The 13,533-nt window shown below is 37.3% G+C and overlaps 1 protein-coding gene across 1 annotated transcript in view; it reads right to left on the bottom strand.

Moving 5' to 3' along the window:
* Positions 1-13,533, bottom strand: part of NT5DC1 (5'-nucleotidase domain containing 1) — a 126,604-nt gene that overhangs the window by 29,460 nt on the left and 83,611 nt on the right. The window contains exon 7 of the mRNA XM_079939864.1: positions 513-687. Within this exon, the coding sequence (XP_079795990.1) occupies positions 513-687 (175 nt within the window). The remainder of the gene's footprint in view (positions 1-512; positions 688-13,533) is intronic.

Here is a 13,533-nt window from a genome sequence, read left to right as displayed (position 1 = left end):
GCAAGGCAGGGCTTGAGCCCACGACTGTCTTATTTTAAGTCTATGTATTTATGCTGCCTCGATGTTCATGGATGTCAATCCCACCCCTGGCCATGTAAATGGGGAAGTGTCTGGCTCCACACGGAAATGGCTACAGAGGGATTGTATTCCAGGTAAGTAACAGGGGCTATAATCTACAACTCAGTGTCCCTCAATAATCATCCAAAGCTGAGAAACCAAATTCACGGAGGACTGCCCAAAGCACATGCGGTCCATCCACCTTTCAGAAAAGCTAAAGCCCAGACTATGAACGGGCTCTGAGCATACTGACCCGGTAATACCGCTCTGCTACAATGTACTTGGGGTGTGTTTCTGTCAGGAGACGTTAAGGGCTGTTATGAGAAACAACCACTTGTCACTCAGCATTGTTTAATATAATGATATGGTCATGGCTAACACTTTTGGAAAAGCACTGGTGTAATTTGTTATCAGCATTTTATAAGATCATGAAAACGAAATGACTCATCACTTACCCAAGGATATATTCACAGAGGAGTCTACAGTAATCACTGTGAGAACTGGTAATTAACATAAGAATTTTCCCAGCATTTTTTAGCTGTCGAAGCCACTTTTTAACAGATTCCGGACAAGTGTGTAAATACCTGCCTGGATCTCTTTTTATTTCTGGAAAATATATTCCACAGTTTTCTGAAAAATAAAAATATCAAGGAGGTTTTTCTTTTTAAAATTTTTTGACTCAGTGTATTCTCGAACAAGTTCCTCTCTCTCAAAGCTATAGATAAAACTAAAAGGATAAAAACTAGGTTCGAATAATCCAGCAACGACGCCATTACTAATTGCTTTTTAAGAATACTTTTCTTGTTCTTAAAAACATGATGATTGAGAATGTCAGTTGAAAATATTTTTTGGTTATTTGACAAGGACTGATAAAGTGTTAAAACAGATAACACGATAAACACAATACATCAGCATTTTCAAATCAAAGAAAATCTTACTGCATTTGCAATGTCAATTAATAAATATTCTTTCAATCATTCAACAAATATTTGCTGAATACGGATAACAAACAAATACATATTTAGATAATGCACCAGGAACACGTCTTTGGCATGATGCAGCGGAGAAGGGAGCTGGGTTCCTGAGTCAGTGTTGTTTCAGATGAAACTGAGACTAGAGGCCCTGGTCTATTACAGCCCCTGGGAGGTGATGTGATGTTAAATGGAAAAACAAGTCATAAAAGGCAGGAAGGGGACTTCCCTGGTGGTGCAGCAGTTAAGAATCCACCTGCCAAAGCAGGGGACACGGGTTGGAGCCCTGGTCCAGGAAGATCCCACATGCCATGGAGCAACTAAGCCCGTGCGCCACAACTACTGAGCCTGTGCTCTAGAGCCCCCGAGACGCAACTACCGAGCCTGCATGCTGCAACTACTGAAGCCCGCGCCCCTAGAGCCTGTGCTCCACAACAAGAGAAGCCACTGCAATGAGAAGCCTGAGCACCGCAACGAAGAGTAGCCCCCGCTCGCTGCAACTAGAGAAAGCCCGCACAAAGCAATGAAGACCCAGCGCAGCAAAAAAATGAATAAAAATTATTTAAAAAATCATTAAAAATAAAAAAAAAAGAAAAAGAAAAGGCAGGAAGGCAGTGCAGTTGACAGTGAAAGCCGAAGAACCAGAGTCACTGAGCTGGGCTTGCCAGCTCTGTCCCTTTGGGTCTTTAGAGCCCAGGGGGTCAGCCTGAGCTCCGAAGCAGCTGGTACCAACATTTCCAGAAGTCCTGGTCAGATGCACCCACTATGTTTGATATGATGCCTTAAAAGTTATGAGTACTTAGGCACATAATTGCAGATTTGGTTGAAATGCTACTAGATTCATAAAGCACTTTAGAGATACTGTTCTTTGGGCATGATAGCAGTAGTAAGCAAATAAAGAGAACCTGAGTTCCTACTTTCCTTAACTGCTAGGAAAAAGACACAGGCATAAACAAAACAAGAAGTGAACGAGCTTGTAGTGAATTATAAACTCTGCAATAGATATAGGCTATAACTGTAATTCTGTACAATGTCATGCACTTGAAATAAATGAAATGAAAGTTATATATCAAGAATGTCAGGACAGAAGAGTCTCTTAAGAAAAAAAAAAAAAGAAGAAACAAAAGCAGAAATGGTAGCAAATACTGTTGTCTGACTGCCCAAATCCACTCCCCTCCTTCTTTGCTAAAGAGTATTCTGATTTGTTTGAGGTTTCATCCTCCTCTGAGGGGCTAGGTGCTCAGGGAGGGTGGGTGTCTACCAGTCTAACCTAACAGGATAATTCCTTCCAATGTCCTGGTCATGTAAAACAACCCAATTTAATGAGCTTAAACATTAAGGATATCTATTATTTGCAGCCTACAGCATCTCTGTTCAGAAAATAATACATTGTAAGAATTAATCATAACCCGATTAAAAAAATTACTTAACAAAATAAAGAATGTTACAAAATGAGAATAATATTCAGACATCAGAACACCAAGAACAAAAACAAAGTTTGTGCTCTTGTATTTTGCCCTACAGAGAACACATGTGTAAATCTCTAGGATCTCTTAATATCCCAGAAGCTATGTAATGGCCCTTTAAAAAATTAAAATATACTTTGTTTTTCAGGAAAGAGGAGGTACTAGTAGTAGAGGACTAATTTAAGGAAGACAAAAGAATAAAATTAAATAACTAAAAATAGAATAGTTTGATGAGTGAGTGGCTATCAAAGCAATGGCAGAAGCTGTGTCTTTCCCAGAATTTATCTAAAGGAATCATATGTAAGATTATTTCACCCAGAAAAACAAAGCTTTTGTAGCAACAGTAATATTATGGGCTGGATAACAAAAGATTTGTAGTATGTAATGCTGAGAACATTTATATACTTAAGCATCTGTATTCAAAAACAATTGCTGAGAAAAGGTTATTTTTCCTTAGCTATATGTGCTTAGTGCCATCTAGTGATCAAAATATAAGTTACTGTTAAAAAGCTACTATTTCATTTCCAAATGAATAAAATAAAACATATACATTTAAATACTATATTTAAAAATTCTTGCCTAGATTAGTATTAGTTTCCCTTAATAAGCCTAATCTAAAAGAGTGCAAACGTAATAGCCTAGTTGGAGAAAATTACTCTCTGAGGAAATAATGGGGTTGTCCTCCTTTTGTTCACAAGCCAGAGTGAAATGAACAAACTAAAAAAGACAAGTCCTGTACAAACAGATACCCCATGGCAAGTTATGGGTCGCTCTTGCTATAAAAGATCACTAACTGTTGTTGGGTAAAATATTTTCATTCCCATGTAACCTTAAATCATTAAAGAAATAGGAGGTATATTAATATGACTATACTCATCTTTTTAAATTCTATTTTTATTGATATAACTGACATATAAACTTACATACTATGTAAGTCTACGGTGTACAACGTGTTGATCTGACACATACATATTGCAATATGATTACTACTATAGCATGAGCTAACACCTCTATTATGTCACAAAATTATCATTTCTTTTTTTGTGGTGGGGACATAAAGATCTGTTCTCTTAGCAATTTTGAAGTTTATAATTTAGTATTGCTGTCTCTAATACACGCTCATATTTTGTTGAAATAAATCAAGCTATTAAACCAAAGGAATTTATGTTAAACATACTACACTGGAATAATAACTGCCTATTAAATTATTTGCCTAAAGGTAGGGAGTCTGCCTTTTTGTTCAGCAGGGAGCAATCATTCAATGAATGAATATTTAAATTAGTTCAGGGACAGACACAGGAACATTTATGTTTATTTAAAATCAAAGTAATAATATGATTTGTAACATATTACCTAACTGTGACAAAAAACTGTATCATTCATGTCCTATCGAAGTCATGCTATCTAAAGTACCTTCTTTTTTTACCCCCTATTGATAAAAATAATCGTGTTAAATATATTTTTATACTGATAGAGTAACACTGAATAGACAAGACAAGGAATTGAGACCTAAGGTGGAAAGAAAGGAATGGTCTTGTTTGTTCCCAACTCACAAAGCAGACTGTGTTTTCACTTAACCTCAAAGGAATTCTATTTCACTGCCATTTTATTAACTCATTTTCCTGGCCTTTCCATCCCTCTTCTTTCCTTAGATACTGGTATTTTCTGTATCCAGATGGGATTAAAAGTATAATTTTTAAAAAGCTAGTTCTAAAAATAAAAGTTTTGTCCTTTTATATTAAAAACTGGGTTAATATAGAGTCATGGAAATAACAGCCAAGTGTTGCGACACTCTGACGGGCACTGAAAATGGCCTGCATGTATCAAACATGATTAAGGATTGAGGGACCTCTAGTGGTAAAAAAAAAAAAAAAAGTACAACTTGAATAATAAAAATACCTTTTTTAGTCTAATAGGTAATCGTGCCACATCACGATTTCTATCATCATGGCGTTAGTAAGCATTTTCCTCACTTACTGTATCACTACTGTTTGTGTGATTTGTGGCTACAGTTCTCAAAGCTGTTGTGCAGGGGGATTAGAGATGCCAGGATGCTAATAACACCTCCACCATCAGCCTCCAAATAAGGTCTGCTGTTATTTCCACTGCAGAACATAATTTAGGAGAGACTGAAATATTTACAACCTTTATAGGTTATAGAAGAGCATGCTAGTGAATAGCTAAAATGTTCAGCCATGAACTGTTTAAATGTACTTGCTGTAAGAGATGATATAATTTTCTGAAATATACATATACTATATGATTTTTTTGGCCAAGAGATACTGAAATAGTTTTTGAAGGATGAAGGAAATAAACAATAGATTAAATATGTTCTAGATTTCATTTGTTTATTTATAGAAGGCAAAAGATGAAACTGAAATTTAATATTAAAACAGATTTCTTGTTTATGGTTCCTGTATGATTTGTTTCTATCTAATATATTTGTAAATTAAGAAATCTTGAATGTCTAGATTGGGTAAAGTGAGTATCTATGTGCTAAATATAATGCTTGAAAAGGACAACAAATAAGAATTGAGGAATGAAGTATAAAATGTACTGAAAAACATAATTTATAAAATTTTACATTAATAGTATTTGACTTTCATCTCTGTATCTGTTACCTACCCCAAAGATTCTGATTTAATTGGTCTGGGCTGGGGCGATGCCACTGATATTTTTTTAAAGCTCCCCAAGTAATTTCAATGTACAGTCAGGATTAAGAATTATGGCTCTAAGCTATAAGAACTAGAACTTTTGCTATTATTATCTGTATATCTTGCATGCGTCATTGTATATCACTGGCTCTCAGAGAGCAGGGATTTCTTAACTTTACAGTATCTGATTACCTAACATACAGCTTTATACATAAGAGGCAACCAATACATATTAATTACTGGTGATGTGCGATGTCACACATGGGCATGAACACTGAATGAAGAACCTTGCCTGGCAAAGAGAAGACTTGTGTTGGAGATGAGACTGGAGAGAAGGGAAAGCATATGAAATTTAAACATTCAAATGCAAGAGCACTGACAGCTAAGGGACACTGACTTGGTCCACAAGACCTGATAGAGGAACTAGGGGGAGGAAGTAAGTTATAATGTCTGAATCCATGATTCCCAAACTGAGAGCAATATGAATCTGGTGTAGCACTTGTAACAAATATCAATGACTGTGCCCCACCCTAGAGATCTCTGGTGGGTCTCTGGGGCTCCAGAGACTCACACCTGGCCAACAAGACACTTGCAAACCTGTGAAACAGATGGCTTAGATGGACCATTTTATAATCTTAAGATTGCCTGAGTCTACACCTCATGGTGATGTCACAGGCAGATAACTCTTTAGTCACAATGAACACCCATTTCCACAGTGTTTCTCCTCCTTAACAGACCACAGTAAAGTAAAAACATAACTTTTATATGCACTGGGAGAGCAAGAAATTCGTGTGACTTGGTTTACTGTGATATTTGCTTTATTGTTGTGGTCTGGATCTGAACCCACAATATCTCTGAGGTACGCATGTATGCAATCTCCCCAAAACAGAATTTCTGTAGAGTAGTCGTTGTTAAAATACTCTGAGAGTTTCGGATTCAAGTAGATTAGGGGTGGGGCCTGAATATGTGCATTTCTAACAGTTTCCCAGTTTAGGTGATTAGTCCAAGGACCACACTTTGAGAAACACTGCTATATAATACCCTTATAAAACCAGATAGCTTTCTGAAAACCATTTCGCCCCCCCCCCCCGAAAAGCTTGGTCCTCACTATTCTGGCTAGAAATGCAAAACCAGATTAAGCATGTTTAATGTTATCTGATGAAAATTCTCAAACCTATGTCTTATGTTAAAATGGATCTAAACCATCAAGGTTTTAAGTTTTAAAAAATTATTTTCACTTTATAAGCGAAGAATATATGTGACGGTGAAGATGTAATGGAATGTTTTTCATAGTATTATTTTACATTCATTTTAATTTATCAGTCCTGAGAGCAGTAATTTTGTAGGTAAAGCAGAAAAAGCCCAGGTTTTGGAGTTAAACTGGACTAAGTTTGAAATCTAGGTTTGCCACTAACTATATTGGTTATGTGATTCTTGAGGAAGTCTAGAAACAGAGTTAATTTTTAGTAATGCTCGTTGTAACTGGAGGGACATTTTTGCCATCTTCTGCATGTGATTTGTATATAGAACACATGTTCAATTTATTATACATATTACAGTATAGGAAAAATGTATGGGGAGCTCCCAAGATGGTCACAACACTATCTCTCATCGCACATGTGTCTGGAGTCAGAGTCTACTGCCTCACTCCTTTGAATCTGGGCAGGCCCTTTTATTGCTTTGACCAATAGAATGGGGTGCAAGTGACCTTGTGTTACTTCCATGTGTTACCCTTAACTGGCCTGGAAACTTCAATTTCCTGTCTCTAGGAAGCTGATCCCACGAAAAAGTGCAACCAATCTGAGACCACCATGCTGTGAGGAGCAATTCAGATGAACTCATTAGGTGCAGGTGCTCCAACTGCCAGCTCCAGCTGAGCGCTGAGCTGACAGCTTCAACTGCAAGACCCGTGAGTGAGCCCCTGTAGATATCAAGCCCAGTCAAGGCTTCAGGAGACTGCGCCCCCAATGACACCTGACTCCAACCACATGGGAGACACCAAGTGAGAAGCACTCAGAGAGTCCAGAATATAAGTGACAATAAATTTTGGCTTTAAGCTACCAAGTTTTGCAGTGGTTTCTTATGGAGCAATAGATAACTGAAACAAGATGCTTTGGAATGGAGTCACAATTCCAATTATTATCTCTAGGCAATTCAAAATAAATTAAGAAAACATTTGTAAATGCTTCCGGAAACACCTGAAATAAAAGTAAATAGGCTTTAAATTGTTGTTGTTCACCTCTGAAGAATAACTCCAAGGTTTCTACTGTATATACATTTACAGAACATAAATTTATGTATAGCTTATGACAACATAAATCTTTTGAACAGTTACAGTTTAAAGAAAACTCAAATTAACAAGTTATTGAAGGTAAATTCTACACAGTACTTCCGACTTCTCACGTACTTCAAATGTGAGTTACTCAGAAACGGAGATAATAATAACCAACTGCTGAAACACACAGTGATTACAGCAGAAGAAAGGAATCTTTTGAGATGTTTACCTCCCATTAAGCTCAACTCAAAACTTGAGATTTCTTCAAAAACTAAATTGGTCTTCAAAAAAACATGCATTTTAAGTATAACATTTCATCACAAGAGTGTACTTTTTCCTTAATTACCTTAGTTAAAATGTCTTCAGTGTCTCCAGAAATATCTTTTCTTACTAATAAAGCCAAAGTATGCAGAACTAGGACTAACTTGGAAGAAATCAACTTTGGAACACACACAAAGATTATTGCCACAAAGGATTATTTATTCAATATCTGGTCTCACAGTGTAAAATATAAACAGGAAAGCCCTATTTAGCTATTAGGTCTGTGTCACATCTACAGCTAGGACACACAGCATTTAGTGAAGCAGTTATTTTAATGAGGCATTACTCTGTTTTTCACCAGACTTTTCCACCCAAATCTGTATCGTATCAGTATACAATTGACCCTCTATATGTTTTGGTTTCTTTTTTTTTGGGGGGGGGGTAAAACACCACCTGGTCAGTTACCCCATGTTGACAATAAAAAAAAATACTAAACTTTTAAATTAGTGATATTTTAATTCAGTTAATTGTTTTGGCAGAGGTCTTAATTTTGTAATACAAAATTTGAAATTATGGACTCGATCAAATAGAAAAGTGTTAATTTCTCTTTGATGTAACAGACATAGAAATTATAGCATCTATGTGTGTAACGCCCTGTAACATTGTTTGAGGAATGGTAATGCCCTAAACCAGAATTCTTAACCTAAAGTACATACATGGGTCTCAGTGGGTGAATGGAAACCCAACACTGTTTACAACATTTTGCTCATCAATGTATTTGTGCATTTCTTGGGGAGGAGAGCAGGTGCATACCCTCTAGTTTCCATCAGATTCCCAGGTCTGCGGTCACATGACACCCAAGTTAAGAACCACACATTTTTATTTTCCAGGTTAGGATAGGCCAATTAAAAACACATTCCAGGGCTTCCCTGGTGGCGCAGTGGTTGAGAGTCTGCCTGCTGATGCATGGGACACGGGTTCGTGCCCTGGTCCTGGAAGATCCCATATGTCGCGGAGCGGCTGGGCCCGTGAGTCATGGCCGCTGAGCCTGCGCGTCCGGGTCCTGTGCTCCGCAGCGGGAGAGGCCACAACAGTTAGAGGCCTGCGTACCGCGCGCAAAAAAAAAAAAACACATTCCACCCTGAAGGTCCAGTGGTTAGGACTCCAAGCTTCCACTGCTGGGGGCCTGGGTTCCATCCCTGGTTAGGAACTAAAATCCCACAAGCCACGTGGCATGGTCAAAAAAAAAAAAGAAAAGAAAACCCCCAAACCAAAACAGACAAAACCAAAACACATTCCAATACACTCCCTTTGTCACTGTCAAAAAATAATCTTATAGATATGTTTTAGACAAAGGTGATTCTCTAGAACAGGTGACATAGAATTTTTACACAAATAAATATAATTCCTAGACTATTCTGTGATTTTGTACACTTATACTCATCCTAAGTCTGATAAATGAACATTTATTTAGGATGGCTAATTAATGGTTGCTCCTGTCAATTTAATTTATAGGTTAATTGAAAATTACCAAATACAAAACTTAAAAACATATATAAAACATAAATACTCAACACTGAAAGTATTTTGAAATAACATTATTTGAAGAGATTAAATTATTGCTTTTCTTAACAAATACGATACATTCCTGCTATAGAAAATTCACTGAATTGGGTTTACTATTTTTGGATAACAAACCACCTCACACAGAGAGGGTTAAAACAGTATATGATCGTATCTCGTAATTCTGAGGTTTGACTGAGTTTAGCTGGGCGGTTCTCCCTTGGGGTGTGCCAGTCAGATGTCACAGTCTGGCACCTGGGGCTGGGATGGCTGGAACAGTGAGGGCTGATAAAACATCTCTCCACTTTGCTAGCCTGGGCTTCCCCATGACATGATGGTTTCAAGGTAGCTTGATTTCTTAAATGGCAGTGGGTTTCCCTCCAAAGCAAGTGTTCTAAGACACTAAGGCAAAAGTTGCAAGGATTCTTACGACCTTGTCTGAGAAGTCTGTAGAGTCACTTCTGCTGCCTTTTACTGATTATATGGGGCCATTTCATTTTCAAGGGAAAGAAAAGAGGAGTATAAATTCTGGGAGGCACACTTCATTAAGAACTATTATCTTTTCAGACTAGCTACCCAACACACTAATATTTTGGTGTGATTCTTGCCAGTATGTTTTCTATTCATATATAACTATATGGGAATTTTAAGTATACCACATACAGATTTTTACCTGTGCATTTTGTTCAGTGTCATATTTGAGCAATTTCCTAAGCATTAACAGTAATTTAAAAACATTTTGATAAATTTGCCTTAGTATTTTGAAAGGATTATTTATAATAATTATCTTTACTTATAGTAATAACTGACATACTTTGAGTGCTTATTTTTGCCAATAACAGAATTGCCAATGCAACTATAAGACCTTTACAACTATTAATGTATTTAATCCTTCTAACAACCCTGCGAGGCGGGTCCTGCATTATTCCCATTTTGCAGCTGCGGAAACTGAGATACAAAGAGGCTGAGGAACTTGCCCAAAGTCGCAGAGAGAGAATGTAGTACAGACAGGATTTGAACGCAGCCCGTCTGCTTTCAGAGCCTGTGCAATACCACCTCTCTACTGATATAGCATTTGAGTACTGTAGAACAACTTCAAGGATACCATAAATCCTTACTTTTTTTGGCATACGGTGCATTACTAAATAGTATCATAGTTCAGGGACTTCGGGATTGATTGGAATTAGAATAAGTGAGAGTTTGAAATTTGGACAAATCAAATTAGATTTCTGCAGAGGAAAAAAGTATCTATCGATGTGCACTCTGTCTACTTTTCTAGTCACAGCATCTAGAACTGGAAGGGGCTTTAGAAATCATCCACCTCAATGCTGTCCTATTAAAGATGAATTTGTAGAGACCACAGATTTTGCACACAACTATAAAGTTAATAATAAACTTGGGAATGGAATAGAGTGCTCGAGAATCCTACCCCACTAAACCTTACATAACCTCATATGTGATCTTAGCAGTTACACGAGATATGTAACCTCATTGTTTACATGTCTAAATCTTTGTGTTTTAAATCGAACTTATCTGGTGATCAGTGTCTGTTAAAGAAAAATAATGCATTCAGAAGAAGAAGCAGAAGTCAAATGCTTAAATGCTATCCCTATTTTGCTCTGTAATTATTGAATAATGTGCTTTTCCTCAGAATGTCTACAGAAGTTTTTTGTAGTGACTGAGCTCATGTTATATATGCTACTATCTGAGAACTGAGCTTTTATATTGAGACAGGCAAAAAACCCAGAATAAGTGTCTCACATTAAGGTGTAAATATTATCTTCCTTCCAGGAATGCACTGTCCTCTCTTTGCTGCTTAGAAATGTTTGGGGCTTGTCTGTGAGCCCTCTCCAACTGCCTTGCCCAGTCACACCACCTCTGGACATCATTCATCACACTACACGATAATAAACACTTGTAATAAGTGTGTTTACGTATTTTTCTCTCTCCTGAGACGGAGATCTTTTAGGAAAAGAACTGTCTTTACGTTTGTATTTACATTCTTGATGTCAGGCAAACAGTAGAGGATTAATAATTGCAGAAGTAAGTGTGAGGGGAGAGCTACCAAACAAGATTTTACCAGGTGATCATAAAAACCAGAGGTTGGCAAACGACAGCCCGCAAGCTAAGAAAGGTTTTTACATCTTAAAATGATTATATAAGTATCTACATAAAGCCTATAATCCTTATGATCTCTGGTCCTTTGAGAAAAGTTTGCTGATTCCTGATATAAACATAGTATTTCATAATTATAGGACAGTAACAATAAGCAACAGTTATAACTCAGTTTTAGAAAGTGCCAACAAGATTAACGAAATTGTTCATTTGCGAGATTCTGTTTAAAGGTTACGTAGTCTCTCAGCAGAGTGAATATTAGAAGATCATTTGTGATAAAACTGCTTTTTGGAAGACAATATAAATACTTTCATGTATTTTTTTCGTCACAGTGGGTCCCCAGCCATGATATACTTGCCCCTCAGTTATTCTCCGGCCCGGGTCTTCTAACAGTCTATTCTACGGAGCCAGAAGAGGGTTCTTGTCACTTTGCCACCTTGTTAAAACAAATCTAAATCTGCTTTTGCCATTGCCTTTATGACTCTGATACACTTTATTTTTAGTCTCTGAATAAAATGTTTCCAGGCTCATTTGCTTTGCTTGCTGATACAGCAATAATAGCAGGGGCCACATCACAGCAAGACACTGCAAGTCCAGGCTGAAAGCTAACAGCTGGTAATATTTTCTCTTAAGGTCAGAGGAAGTAGAAAGATCCAAAAAATGCACATGATGACATCATCAGAAGGACCTAAAGAGCTTGTAGCTTGAGATGAATAAAGGCACTATTGCCTAAACACACTCTTACATATTAGCTGCACAAGAAACAGGAATGTTTTCCTTGGTATAGCAAATCAAAGATGCCTCCAGGTAAAACCTTGGACAAATTTTAGGGGTTAGCTTCAAAGAGATGCACTGTAAATTTCGTCTCAAAATAGTTTTTAAATGTATTTGCCAGGCACAAAACCACCTTGCAAGGTTTTGTTTTCACCAGAGGAAGTGGGCCCACATACTATCTTGACTTGAAACCTCCCACCTCCTCCAGAAGAAAGAAGCTGGAAAAAATTAGAACTAAAACGGGATAGTTTGGGGCAAAGCAGGCTCAGAGAGGTGCCATTGCTCACTCCTTTAAAAGAAAGTTACAGTTGACTTCTCTAGCTCCGAGGCACAGAGATCAGAAACAACAATAGGAACAAAGCAGTCAAACACCAGACATTAGGGTTCATTTACTATAAATGTCTTAAGGAAATCTGCCTCCTACTGAAGACTCAAATGCTCAGTTATTTAACAATTCTTTAAAAAACAAAAAACCTGGAGTAGAACTTTCACCGAGTTTCTACCAACCTGGTTTTTCTTCCGGAGTCCATAGCTTAACAGAATGCCAAGACAGCATTTTGGCATGTACACACTATGCTCAATTCAGCTCCCCGGAAAACATAAATAACTAAAAAGATCCATTATGAGAACCCAGTCCTCATTCAACAATAATCCATTATGAGGCAGAAAGTGGAGAAAGCCGGGGCAGGGGGAGGGGGTGGTACAGCTGTCCCAGCCTCAGTACCTAACACAGCTTGCAACCTCTGCACGGAGTGGGCCAGGTCTCAGGTAGAAAACGGTGGGAATGGGCAATGGGCGGGAAGGGTTCCCAGCTGAATGATGCTACATTCGGCTGGCTTCCAGAGAATATTCTATGCTAAGCAGGGCTTTTAATCTTCTCAGTTTCGCTTTTTTCTTCTTTGGCCTGATTCCTTTCACCTCTTTCACTCTGCCTCCTTCCAATTTGCTAATACAATAAGTTTACATATCTTGGGTATTTTTCTGAACTGATAAACATACAGTCATATTAAGATGACAATCGCATGCATTTGTAAAATACTTAAATATGAAAGACTTCTAAAACCAAAAATCAAAAAACAACTCTGCCGGGTTAACATGAAAAATCTTAAAAATAATGTTAAAAATTCAGTAATATACATATAAAATTAAAGATTTTGAAAGGAAGGTATTTTTCTGCTTTCTCCATCCCACTGTTAATCTTAAGCCATTACCTCAAAACCGATTCCTTCTTTGCTTTTCTAAATTCCATCCTGCTTTTAGGGGTCAGCATAATTTCCATTTTTTCTAGTTTTCTCTCTCCTTTTGAATATGCCAACTACTATATGCTAGTTCACATACTCCAACTCTTGTTCATATATTTTTCTATATAGTTTATTAATTGCATAAGAGATTTTTAT

This window comes from Stenella coeruleoalba (assembly GCF_951394435.1).
Source record: "Stenella coeruleoalba genome assembly, chromosome: 12".
In the NCBI taxonomy this organism is placed as follows: domain Eukaryota; kingdom Metazoa; phylum Chordata; class Mammalia; order Artiodactyla; family Delphinidae; genus Stenella; species Stenella coeruleoalba.
The sequence above is the reverse complement of the archived record's forward strand: the minus strand, read 5'-3'. Positions and strand labels throughout refer to the sequence as shown.